Below are 11,659 nucleotides of genomic sequence, written 5' to 3' on the forward strand. Positions count from 1 at the left end.
GGGGGGGGGGTTGCAACTCATAGCTGGCTTTGGGCAATTCCCGTAAGGTGAGCGAACAAAGCTGCATTGTCCGAAGTGCTGCCGCCGCAGAAGTCGGAGCGAGGGCACCTAAGGCGTGGAGGGCAGAGGTCTGATTTCGGGAAGACAGAGGGCCCTCTTTCCTGAAAATGTCAGAAGGATGCCGGCTGGGCTCAGGTTTCTGCTCTGCCCGGGCGTTCCTCACCAAGGCAGCTAAGATGCCTCCAGAGGCAGAGAGGGAGGGGGGAACGCAGTGCGCCTGCTGGCATATCCCACCCCTGGATTTCCAGCTCTGGGAAGCCTCAGGGCTTCTCCTGAAGTGGCAACCCCAGCCAAGGAATTTCCAAACTGAAAAAGCAGAGTGGGATGGGACCTTGGAGGTCTTCTAGTCCAGGGATCCCCAACCTATGGGCTGTGTCCCACTACTGGGCCGTGGCCTACTGGCCACTGGGCCGCAAGACACACTGGCCAGTGTGCGCCCCCCTCGCGCTAGCATCCGTGGACCCATTTGCACATGTGCATGGGGCTAACAGTGGCGGCTAGCACCTGTGCAAATGGGGCCGCTAGCGTGCATAGGGTTTACACAGCCCATTTGCACATGCGCACAGTTGATAGCGGCAGCGGTTAGTGCCTGCGCACGTGTGCAAATGGGGCTGCTAGCGCAGTGCAGGTTGCGCATCCTGTTTGCACATGCACGTGGGTGCTAACTGCAGCAGTGGCTAGCGCCTGCGCAAACTGCGCTCCTAGCCAGGTGCAGGTGGCCCCATTCGCTTGTGGCTCCATTTGTGCGCACATGTGCACACAAACTTCCCAGCTGCTCCCTTTCCCTGCGGGCCGCCAGCATGAAAAGGTTGGTGACCTGTGTTCTAGTCCAACCCCCCTGCTCAAGCAGGAGACCTTATACCAGGCGTCCTCAACCTTGGCAAATTTAAGACTTGTGGACTTTAACTCCCAGGATTCTCCAGCCAGCCCTGCTGGCTGGAGAATTCTGGGAGTTGAAGTCCACAAGTCTTAAAAGTCGCCAAGTTTGGAAAGCCCTGGGTTAGAGGAATAGAAACCTCTCTATCCCTCAGAGCTGTGGCCTAGACAGCACTGCTAGGACTGCTCTGGCCTTTGAACGCTTCTGTTGCGGGGAAGCAGCATGGAAATGAGGCAGGCCGGCCGAGAGGCCTCAGTTCCCCAGGGACTCTTCTGGGAAGCGCTTCCTGCGGAGCAGCGGCCTGAAGTGCGGATCCTGAGGGACGCAGAGGTTGAGCGGGCAGTCTGGACCTGGAGCCACCCTGAGGTACCCTCACCACCCTTCCTTTCTCTGCCAGGAGGATCCACCACTGCTTCCCAGCCACGCTTCCCAATACTACCGTGAATTCCTGGGGGTTGTGCCAGGGAGCCTGGTCGAGCCAGCGGAGGCCGGAGAGGCCGCCCGGGCTCTGTGCGAGCAGGTGCCCATCCGCTGGGTTAAGAAGAAAGATGGTAAGTTGATGGGCGCAGCCATGCCAAAGCCTCCAGGGAATCTTTGCTCCCTTTGAGTTGCGAGTGAAGCTGAATGGTGCCCATCCGTTGTGCCAATGCTGGCATTTGTTGGGAGCTGCTGGCAGCGACATCTGGGTGTCCAGAGGCTGCCTTCCTGAATGAAGGCACCCTGGAAAGAGCAGGGAGGGTGGGCTCCATCTCCTGGCCTCCATCACGGGCACAGGCAATGTGGTTGGGGCAAGGACACACAAGTTGGAACACAGCCAAGTTTATTTAATTTATCTGAGGTAAACCAGGCAGAAGAGAGCACATCTGGCCTAGTGGTTTAAGGCACTAGGCTAGAAACTGGAGTTCAAGTCCTGCCTAAGGCACAAAGCCAACTGGGTAATCTTGGGCCAGTCCCTCACTCTCAGCCCTGGGAAGGAGGAAATGGCAAGTTACCTCTGAAAAATCTTGCCAAGAAAACTGCAGGGACTTGATCAGGCAGTTGCCAGGAGCCAACAATGACTCAAAAGGACACACACACGGACACACACACACACCCAACCCCCCCAAGGCCCAAACCACCTTATACTTCGAGAACGTTGTAGATGTCAGTGAGCGGAAGAAATGGGTTGAATCTAATCCAGAACCTCTCTGCACTCTGAATCCTCCTGAAACTCCCAGGAGTCAACATTGCTTGACCGAATGGGATCCCTCCTCCCCGGAAGAAGGGAAGGTTTGCCACAGTGGCTTCACCTGTGGGAGCATTAGAGGTCTAAACCAGTAAAACCTGGTATCTAGAGCCAAGTCCCCAATCCCGGGCCACAACCTGGTACTGGGCCACGGCCCATTCAGAACCGGGCCGCGCAAGCGTCAGGCAAGCGCGTGCATGCAGCTCCATTCGCGTGACCAGCGGGCATTTGCGCAAAGCCATTTTCACACACACACCGCCACTCCGCAAAGCTGGAAAGGTTGGGGAACCACTGAACTAGAGGGTCTTACAATTAAAACAAAGTTTGGGGGGCTTCCTCCAGATGAGCAACCGGCAATGCAGCCTGTCCCTGCCAACGTTCTAACATTTCTAGCTTATCCAAAGGACTCTGTTACACCACCCCCCAAAAAAAGACCCCCACCTCTCCACACACTCTTCTGTTCCTCACAGATCCTCCAAAGCAGCGGCTCATCTACCTGTGCATTGACATCTGCTTCCCAAACAACATCTGTGTCTCCATCTGTTTCTACTATCTTCCTGAGTGAAGCTCCAAAGAGACCGACTTCCGTGGTTCAGCTCGGCTGCGTTTGAACCGAATCAGAACCTGAGGTCATCCACGTCCCTGTGCTCGACCCGAATCCTCCAGCCTCCCAAAAGAGCCCACCTTCTAATTCAGAACTCCGGACCAGCCAGAAGAAAAACAACTCCACTTACATGGTCATCTTGTGTTCACCTCACTATATATATATATATATACATATATACATACATTTATGAAGTTTGTCGCTTTCAACTGTAACATGTAAATAATTACTGCTGATAGAAGTAGCTTTATGGTGAAGGTAAGATCCATACAAGCATTATGTGAAAAAAAAACCCTCTTTTTTAAAAAAAACATCATGTATGGGACGCTCTGATTTGGGATGTGAGCATGTCGGGTCAGAGGGAAAAGTCTGCCCTCGGATAATGAGGCTTCCCTGAAGGTTTGGGCCAACCTCTTCTTTTAAGCCCGATGACCCAGCCGGGCTGCCTGGGGAAGGGAGGGCCAGAGTGGAGCCTGCCTCTCCTGCAGGCAGTGCCCACAATTACTCTGGAGTCAGTGCCAGCTCCCAAATGAAGCCTCCTCTAGCCTGGGGTCTGGGTGAGAGGACAGGGGCGAAAAAGGAGGCCTCGGAAAGGAGACCCAGCTCACCCCAGACCCAGAGCCCACAAGGCTCTTCCTAGACGCAGGGGTAGGCAACCTCGGCTCTTTTATGACTCGTGGACTTCAACTCCCAGAATTCCTGAGCCAGCTGTGCTGGCTCAGGAATTCTGGGAGTTGAAGTCCACGAGTCATAAAAGAGCCGAGGTTGCCTACCCCTGTCCTAGAGGCAGCCAAGACAAAGATGCCCATCCCTGCCAGGGAAAGGGCAGCTTCCCTGCTTTAGTCTAAAACCAGGCTGGTTTTAAGGAGGCGCTTCCACTGGGGAGCACAAGAGAGGCCAGCCTTACAGCACCTGCCAGTTAAGCCAAAGGGCAGAGACTCTTAGTGGAGCCTCGGTCGAGTTAGACTGGGCTCCGCTCCGTTTGCAGAAACAAGCAGTGGCCGATGGGGCCAAACAGGAATCCTCTCCTCCGCCCAGAAGGCAGATCGGCCGGCGAAGGGGTGCCATCCCAGCTTGCTCCTCAGCCCAACACGCTGTCGTTGAAAGCCAGACAGACGACCGCCTTCTGATGCCCACTGTATTCTCTCTTGATCTCCCCCGTCTCCACACACCAGAGCCGGGCCAAGTTGTCTGACGAGGCTGCAGGGGGAACAAGAGAGTTCAAGGGGGCAGCACCAATGCTGGGAAGAGAGGGACAGATGGCCAAAGGCTGGCCGTTTCTCTAGAACAGGGGTGTCCAAACGTTTAAGACTTGTGGACTTCAACTCCCAGAATTCCCCAGCCAGCCAATCTGGTCGGGGAATTCTGGGAGTTGAAGTCCACAACAACTCTTAAAAGCTTTGCTGGCTGGAGAATTCTAGGAGTTGCGAAGTTTTGGAGACCTCTGCTCTAGAAGGGTCCAACCCTTGCCAAGTCCTCCTGCGGCATATTGCAAGATCCCCAAAGAAAATGGCTAGGCCACAGGTCGGCAACCTGTGGCTCCGGAGCCGTATGCGGCTCTTTGAGCCTTCTCCTGTGGCTCCCAGCCTCTTCTGCCATTTGCAGAGAGAGACAGAGACAGAGAGAGGCACTTGCGCTTCCTCCCCCCCCCCCTCTCTCTCTCTGTGTGTGTGTGTGTGTGTGTGTGTGTAAAAAAGAGAGTGGCCTCACCCTGTTCCACGAGATGAAAAGCTTATTGGGTGGGGCTCCTCCCTTTGCTGCGTCTCTGCAGGAAGCAGGAAGGGCAGGAGAGAGCTAGCTAGCCCAGCTATGCTGACTCAGGAATTCTGGGAGTTGAAGTCCATGAGTCATAAAAGAGCCCAGGTTGCCTACCCCTGAGCTAGCCCAATAAGAATGTGTGCCAGCTTGTTGGAGAACAGCTTGAAGCCAGCTTGCCAGGTGAGCAGAAGATCGGAGAGAGGGAGAGGGGGGGGGGAAAGAGAGAGAGAGAGAAAGAGAGAGGGAGGTAGAGAGGGGGGAGCGCAAGTTTCCCCCCCCCTCTCTCTCACACACACACAGACAGAGTGGGGGAAGAGGACTGGCAGACCAAGGGCAGAAAGAGAGAGAGAGAGAGAGAGAGAGAGAGAGAGAGAGAGAGAGGAAGAGGAAGAGAGAGGAAGGGAGAGACCCTTTTGACATCTAAAATGAAGATAATACTGCATATATCTTTTTACCTTTATACACACACACACACATAAATATACACACACATACCACACACATAATAAAGGTAAAAAAGGATATATGCAGTGTTGTCTTCATTTTAGATGTCAAAAGGGTTTTGCAGCTCCCAGTGTTTTGTTTTCGGTGGGAAACGGATCCAAGTGGCTCTTTGAATGTTTTGGGTTGCCTACCCCGGGCTAAGCCGTGTTTTTAAGAGCTTGAGGGAACTCTGTCCAGCCTTCTGACATCAGTGAACATCGGGGGCGCAAGATGGCAGCCCCTCCAGTTCTCAAAGGGGAGTCCCACAAAAGGCAAAGTATCCCTCTCACAATCCCGGAGTGTTGGGTGCAGAAGAACAGATGCGAGTTCTAAGGAGGCAGATTTCAAGAGTCGGAACACGCTTCCTAACAGGAAGGACACCATGAGAGGGTGGAAACCTGGAGCCAGGGTGGAGGGGCCTCTGCTGAATGGGTTCAAGGAGAAACTGAACCATCTGCCTGCACGGATTTTGTGTGGATTCCTCCACAGAGCAGGGGGTGGACTTTATAGCCTCAAGGGCCCCTCCAGCTCTAGGATCTTAGGCCTTAAAGAACACCCCAAAGCCCCCGAGACCAGTTCGTGTCTTGCCTCTACAACAGGAGCAAAATATGGGGCTGGCCCGTGAATTGCTCCTTCTCTCCTTTTCCCAAATACGGGATAATACAGGTAGTCTTACAACCATTTGTTTAATGGCCATTTGAAATTACAACAGCACTGAAAAAGGTGACTTGTGACCATTTTTCACCCTTATGACCACGACAGCATCCACATGATCACATGACTGAAACTCAGGCACTCGGCAACGAGCTCATATTATGACGGTTGCCGTGTCCCCGGGGCTCACGTGATCCCCTTCTGACAAGCAAAGTCAATGGGGGAGCCAGGTTCATTTAACGACTGCGTTGCTAACGTGACAACTGCAATGGTTCACTTAATAACTGTGGCAAGGTCGTAAAGTGGGGCAAAACTCCCTTAACAACCGTATCGCTTAGCAACAGAAAGTTTGAGCTGAGTTGTGGTCACAAGGGAGAACAGGTGTGTTCAAAATGCATATTATATTTTTGGCAAAAGGGGAAAGGAAGAGATGCATTGGCTCTTCCCTGCCCCAGGATGGCAGGTGGGCCTGTGGGCTCCGCCCTTCTCACCTGTGACAATGTACTGGGAATCCCCCGAAAAGGCACAGTCCCACATCCAGCCGCGGGAGGTCTCCCCGGGGTTGTTGCTCTTGATGCTCAGCTCCGTCATCAGTGAGAAGTTGGAGGTCCTCCATATTTTGCACGTCTGGTCAGCAGAGCAAGTGGCCAAAAGCCTGGAGAAGGGAGAAAAAGCAAACACCGCTGAAGGAAGGAGCCTGACAGGTCCGGCCCATTATTCCAAATCGGAGCAGGTTTGGCCCCTTTTCTGGCCTTATCTGAGGAACTGGGAAGCATCTCCCCATCTCTTTGGAAGGAAGCTGGTCCAAGGTGGGTCCGGGCATCTCAAAACTGGACAGATCAAGAATTGGCAAAGAAGATGAAAGGAGCTACTAGATCAGGCCTCCAAATTCAGGGTAGATCTCCTAATATGGCTTGGGAGTCCTCCTCAACTATCTCCTTTGGAAAGATCTGCCTCCCTCTCTCTGCCAGCTTGTCTCACCGCTTGAGGCTGGACTGGGCAGGGCAAGAAAGAGGGACCCCCGCTCCCCACCCAGTTATGACTGGACCTGGGTTCCAGATCAGCTTTTACAGCAGTGAAGTCTGAAGCGCAGCAGGGGCTGGACAGAGGGTGCCAGGAGATGCCACCCAGTCACGACCATAGCTCAGCCCACCTGTTGCAGGCCAACACGATTCCTCTTGTCCAAGCTTGATCTGCCAGGCCAATATTCCTCCTCCCCCTCCCAAAAGAGGGAAGATCCCTCCTTTTCCAGGGCCAAGAAAACAAAGCAATGCCACCAATTACTCACGTGGAATCCGGGCTGAATTTGCACTGGAGTGCATAGCGGTTGTGTGCAGGAATCTTGGTCTTGGGGATGAGCTGGGTTACCTCATCTCCAATGCCTCCCGTGAGATTCCACACGTAACAGTTGCCCTGCGGGAGGAGAGACGGCTGAAAGCACCCGGTCCGCTGGCTCTATGCCACGCTGAAGGCTAACCGAGGAACTCGGCGAGTCCAGGACAGGCTACCCTTACCGAGCTGTTGACCGCAGCCATGTAGCTGGCATCCGGATCTATATGTACCGCATTGACCGAGACCTCTGGCTCTGGGATGAGCTGCTCGTTGTGGTCCGTTTTCAGATCCCAGATGTGGATAGCGCCGCTCTGATCTCCCACAATGAGCTCAGCCTGGGGGGATACGAAGCAAGGGAGCTGTTGGGTCCTGCCGCTGCTGCACCCTCTTCCCCCGTGCAGCAGAGAGCAGGGGATCCTGCCTCACATACCTGGTTGGGATGCAAGCAAACGCAGTTGATGGGCGCGTTCACCTGGAAAATGCGCTGGCACTGAAGATTGCGAGACCTGAGACAAGACACAAAGGAGGTGACGGGAGAGTCAAGGGATGCTGGGACTGCTTGCTCTCCAGGGAGCATCCAAAGAGCCTCTGCTTAACAGTGATGGCCATCATGCTGTCAAAGACTACTCTGGCACAGCCGTCCTTGCCTTCCTTAAATGGCTGCATTTCTTAAAAATTCATTACTGGGCCTCCTACTGTATGCTCTCCTTCCACAACAGGTTGGCTCAAGAGGGACAATATCAGGTGCAGATGCCGGATGGCAAATGCTTTTGTCAGAATAAGTACACATATCTTTAAGGGGACACCAGACTCTCTAGTCCAGGTGTGCCCAACCTTGGCCATTTTAAGACTTGTGGACTTCAACTCCCAGAATTCACCCCCGCCTTAGCGCTTGTGCTTCAGTAGGATATCTGTCCCCTCCGGGAAAACCTTGAAGCATTCAGGCCCTCAGAATTTCCAAGATGTATTTTTGAGTCCTACAATGAGCAGGGTTTACTCATTAGCTTCCTTCTCTCTTCACCCCTTCATTTTTCCTCTTTTTACTTAAGGCAAAACCGAAAAACAGCAACCTCAGGAAGGCACTTTTGAAAAAAGAAGGAAGCTCACCAAAACCGATACCGAGGTGCCTCCAATACAGATTCTGCTCACAGGCGAGAAAAAAAACTACAACTCAACCTCAACCTCACAGGGGAATAGCTCAGTCGTTTTGGTGTTGTTTATTATCATGCTAAGAAACTTCTGACTCAGAGCAGCTTCTCACCCCACCGGTTTCAAAGCTGCCCAGCCTTCCTTTGGACTCTCTTACCTATGATGGGATGCACAGGCCCACCCGGAGGGAGCATCCCACTCAGGCTGAACCTGTATCTATGCTGGCAGTGCCTCATGGGGTTTATGGTGCCTTTTGGAGGGTTTCAACTGTCCTCTTGAAATTGTAAGAATGACCCAACTTTAACAAGGTAGCAAAATCTTACAAGATCTCTCTCCACGCACCCATGTAAGATCTCATGAAATTCGGGGCATTTACTTTTCTAAATCATCCTTTGATCAGTTTTACTCCTTTCCCCATTGTCTGGAGCAGGGGTGTCAAACTCAAATTTCATTGAGGGCCACATCAGCATTGTGATTGCCCTGGGGGGGGAGGTGGGTGTGGCCAGGGTGGGTGCAGCCTACTGGGTGGGTGCAGAATGGGTGTGGCCTACTGGGTGGGCATGGCCAGCTCTACATCATTTGCGTCAAGGGTGCCCGTGGGGGCCTGGGCAGGAGTGGGACACATCTGAGGATCTCTGGCAGAAGGGGGTGGGACCGGGGCAAGCGCCAAGGCATGGTCCACTGGAAGAGCATGCCAAAACCCCTCCCCCAGAGCCCATCAAGCCGGATATGTGAAGTAGGCGAGGGCCATTTGCTGGCCACTTCCAGGCGATGGTCCATTTCTTCATTCCTCACAAAGGGTGACACCTCCCCAGCATGCACCCAGGGAGCAGGGCCGACGCGGCAGGGGCTGGTTCCTCGCTGTTTCCAGATGGCCTTGTGGAGCTAAGACTGAATGGTTTCAGCATAGATGGCCACCACAAAATTGTTCATTGGCTCCCGGCCGGCCTGGGCCAGGGCCAAGGCAGAGGGGGCCGTTCCCTCACTGTTTCCAGGATGGCTTCGCGGGCCACATGAGACCACTTCGCGGGCCGCATCCGGCCCCCGGGCCTTGTGTTTGACATGTCTGGTCTGGAGCGTGCAAAGGTGCCCATCGTGTGGGCAAAACCTGCACCTGACTCCTCCTCAGCTGCCCCCTTTCCATGCCTGCCTGTTTAGGGTCGGTCTTGGAAAGGTACGAGATCAACAACCAAAGTCCCACCGGAGGTCCCAGATGCGCGCCATGCAGTCTTCGCCCCCCGTGTACATCCACCGGCCGTCTTCATGGAAGCCAACCGAGGTGATGTTCTTGCTCACCCCATCGTAGTTGATCACTGGGTTGGGGTTATTGGAGTTCAAGTCATACATGCGGATGTGCTGGTAACCTGGACCACAAACACCAACTAGTTTATGAGGAGTCAAAGCAACGAAACAGTTTCACACAGAGAGAAATAGCACTAGGTCAGCGTTCGGCTCCCTCTGAATTCTCAAAAGGATTGAAACAGCTGCTCTCACCGACCAATAATCTGAGACGGAAGGTCACTTGTCTTTTCACTAGTATTCATCCTAACCTGGGTAATCAACCTTTCACCACAATTCACCTAACTGCCTGGGAACTGCACCCTTGTTTCTTTTTACAAGGATAATCATAATGACAATATCAAACCATTACAGGTAGTCCTCAGCCTACTACCATAATAGAGCCTGCCCTCATGGCTGCAAGTGGTGGCAACCTTTAAGTGAGACAGACTTGCTTAACAGCCCCAGCCCCAGCCCCAGCCCCCTGCTCTCCCTGATGAACGTGAACCTGCAAGAATTCGTTAAATGGACATTAGGTGCCTCATGGACAGAGGCAGGCCCTGGGAAGTCAGCCAACAAGCTGGGGCCATAAAGGAGGCAGACGAGCAGCAAAAAGCTTTGCAAAGCCAAAAACAGCTGAGCAGCGGTGTGTGTGTGTGTGAACCTAGCAAGATTAGGGCCTAACACTGAGTTCCAAGAGATTTCCAAACCAGCCTCCTTGCTTGGGCGATGAAGCTGAGCTGATGGGCTGACCGCTGGGAGCCTGCAAACCTCTCCTGCCTCTTGCTAGGCTTAGAGAAAAGGAAGTAAACAAGCAAAAAAATCCTTTGTGTTTGCCTTGAGGAGCTGAAGAAAAAGTTCATCTCTAAAGAAAAAAGTGGCTAGAGCACCAACATGTGCCCAAAAGCTTGGAAAACTTTGGAAAGCTTTTTGCTACCTGTCTGACTCCCTTTAGGACCCAGCTTCGGATGCGGCCATTTGGTACACATTCATCTCCTAGCAAGAGCCAGGAGAGGTTTGCAGTCTCTCAATCACCAGCTGATTGGGGCAGAAAACTCTGAAAGTAATTGTTGGGTTGTTGAAAATGGTGGCTGCCTCCAGGAGGCATGGGAGCAGGCCCAAACGCTGCAGGATCCCCCGTGGGATGGGATGGGGGAGAGAGAGGCAGGGGGGTGCTTCAGCATTCCCGTGGTGGTGGTGGTGGTAAGGGTGAATGGCTACAGGGGCACTGCAGCTGCTATAAGTTCGAAACAGGGTGGAATGAAACCTTTGGGAGGGGCTCTCTCATTTCAAATGGCCATTAAATAACCGGTCATATTTCAAGGACCACCTGAATTAAAAATAGAGCTCAAATTCAGTATTATGCAAATCTGCATCCTTAACAGGGTGACAATGATAAAAATCAAAGCTTTTTCTAAAAAGGGAGAGTTGTTATGTCTGGGTTAAGAAGGATTTTTCTCCCAAGTGAAATTGGCTGCAACCCTGATTGGTCAATTGATCTAGCATTTGGGAGGGGGGAAATCTATGGAAGTTGGTCAGAATCCCATGCTAACATCTTTCACTGGTTCTGTACTGCTGCCTCCTCTGCTCCACTGCAGACAGAATCCAATCTCTCTGGGTTGACGGGTTTCCAGGAAGCAAATGTAGCCTGTAAGGATAATGGGGCGCCGATCTGAACTTCAGAATGTGGCTGTTGACAATAATACTCTGTGATCCAAGTGGGGAAAGGACAATTCTGCATTTACCCATAACAATATTTTAAACAAAGACAAGAAGAGCCAGGAAACAAGCAAAACCAGGCACAGAATTAATTTCACACAGCCTCTGCAAATGCATCTGGGGACTGCAGCTGTGGCAGAGCGGAGGGATACCCGTCCGTCCTGGGACTAAGGCTCCACGCCTGGGAACAGCCCGCTCTGCCCCGGATGGTCAAGCTGAAGCCGCTCCAAAGGCTTTAGAAACCTAGTTCAGATGATGCCACCGTGAGAAGGCTTTTTCACCGTGATGCAGGATTCTAGCTCGGTTGTTCCGGAATTTAATCAGGATTATTGGTCTGCAGGGCCTTCGAGACACTGTCTTTGGCAGGACCCAGAGCCGTCTTTCTTTGCAGGAATGTCCAGAGCAGGGGTCCCCCACCCCGAGGCCGCGGCCCATTCATAACACAGAACAATTCTCCCCCCAACCCAGTGGTTCTCAACCTGTGGGTCGGGACCCCATTTGGGGTCGATCGACCATTTCA

General features: G+C 53.0%; 2 protein-coding genes across 2 annotated transcripts in view; one reads left to right on the top strand and one right to left on the bottom strand.

Annotated features, from left to right (window-relative positions):
* BRICD5 (BRICHOS domain containing 5) overlaps positions 1–3,414 on the top strand; it is a 17,720-nt gene extending 14,306 nt beyond the window's left edge. The window contains exons 6-7 of the mRNA XM_029286424.1: positions 1,335–1,488; positions 2,633–3,414. Of these exons, the coding sequence (XP_029142257.1) occupies positions 1,335–1,488; positions 2,633–2,727 (249 nt within the window). The 3' untranslated portion in view covers positions 2,728–3,414. The remainder of the gene's footprint in view (positions 1–1,334; positions 1,489–2,632) is intronic.
* Positions 3,415–3,557: 143 nt separating this feature from the next.
* Positions 3,558–9,501, bottom strand: MLST8 (MTOR associated protein, LST8 homolog). The gene is made up of 6 exons (XM_015827326.1): positions 9,344–9,501; positions 7,424–7,499; positions 7,176–7,328; positions 6,950–7,074; positions 6,153–6,316; positions 3,558–3,966 (listed from the first exon to the last, which is right to left on the bottom strand). The coding sequence occupies exons 1-6, from the start codon at positions 9,487–9,489 to the stop codon at positions 3,848–3,850; spliced, it is 783 nt and encodes a 260-aa protein (XP_015682812.1). The 5' UTR covers positions 9,490–9,501; the 3' UTR covers positions 3,558–3,847.
* Between the last annotated feature and the right edge of the window lie 2,158 nt (positions 9,502–11,659).

Source organism: Protobothrops mucrosquamatus, unplaced genomic scaffold, assembly GCF_001527695.2.
Source record: "Protobothrops mucrosquamatus isolate PMUCROS unplaced genomic scaffold, P.Mucros_1.0 scaffold3618, whole genome shotgun sequence".
Lineage (NCBI taxonomy): Eukaryota > Metazoa > Chordata > Lepidosauria > Squamata > Viperidae > Protobothrops > Protobothrops mucrosquamatus.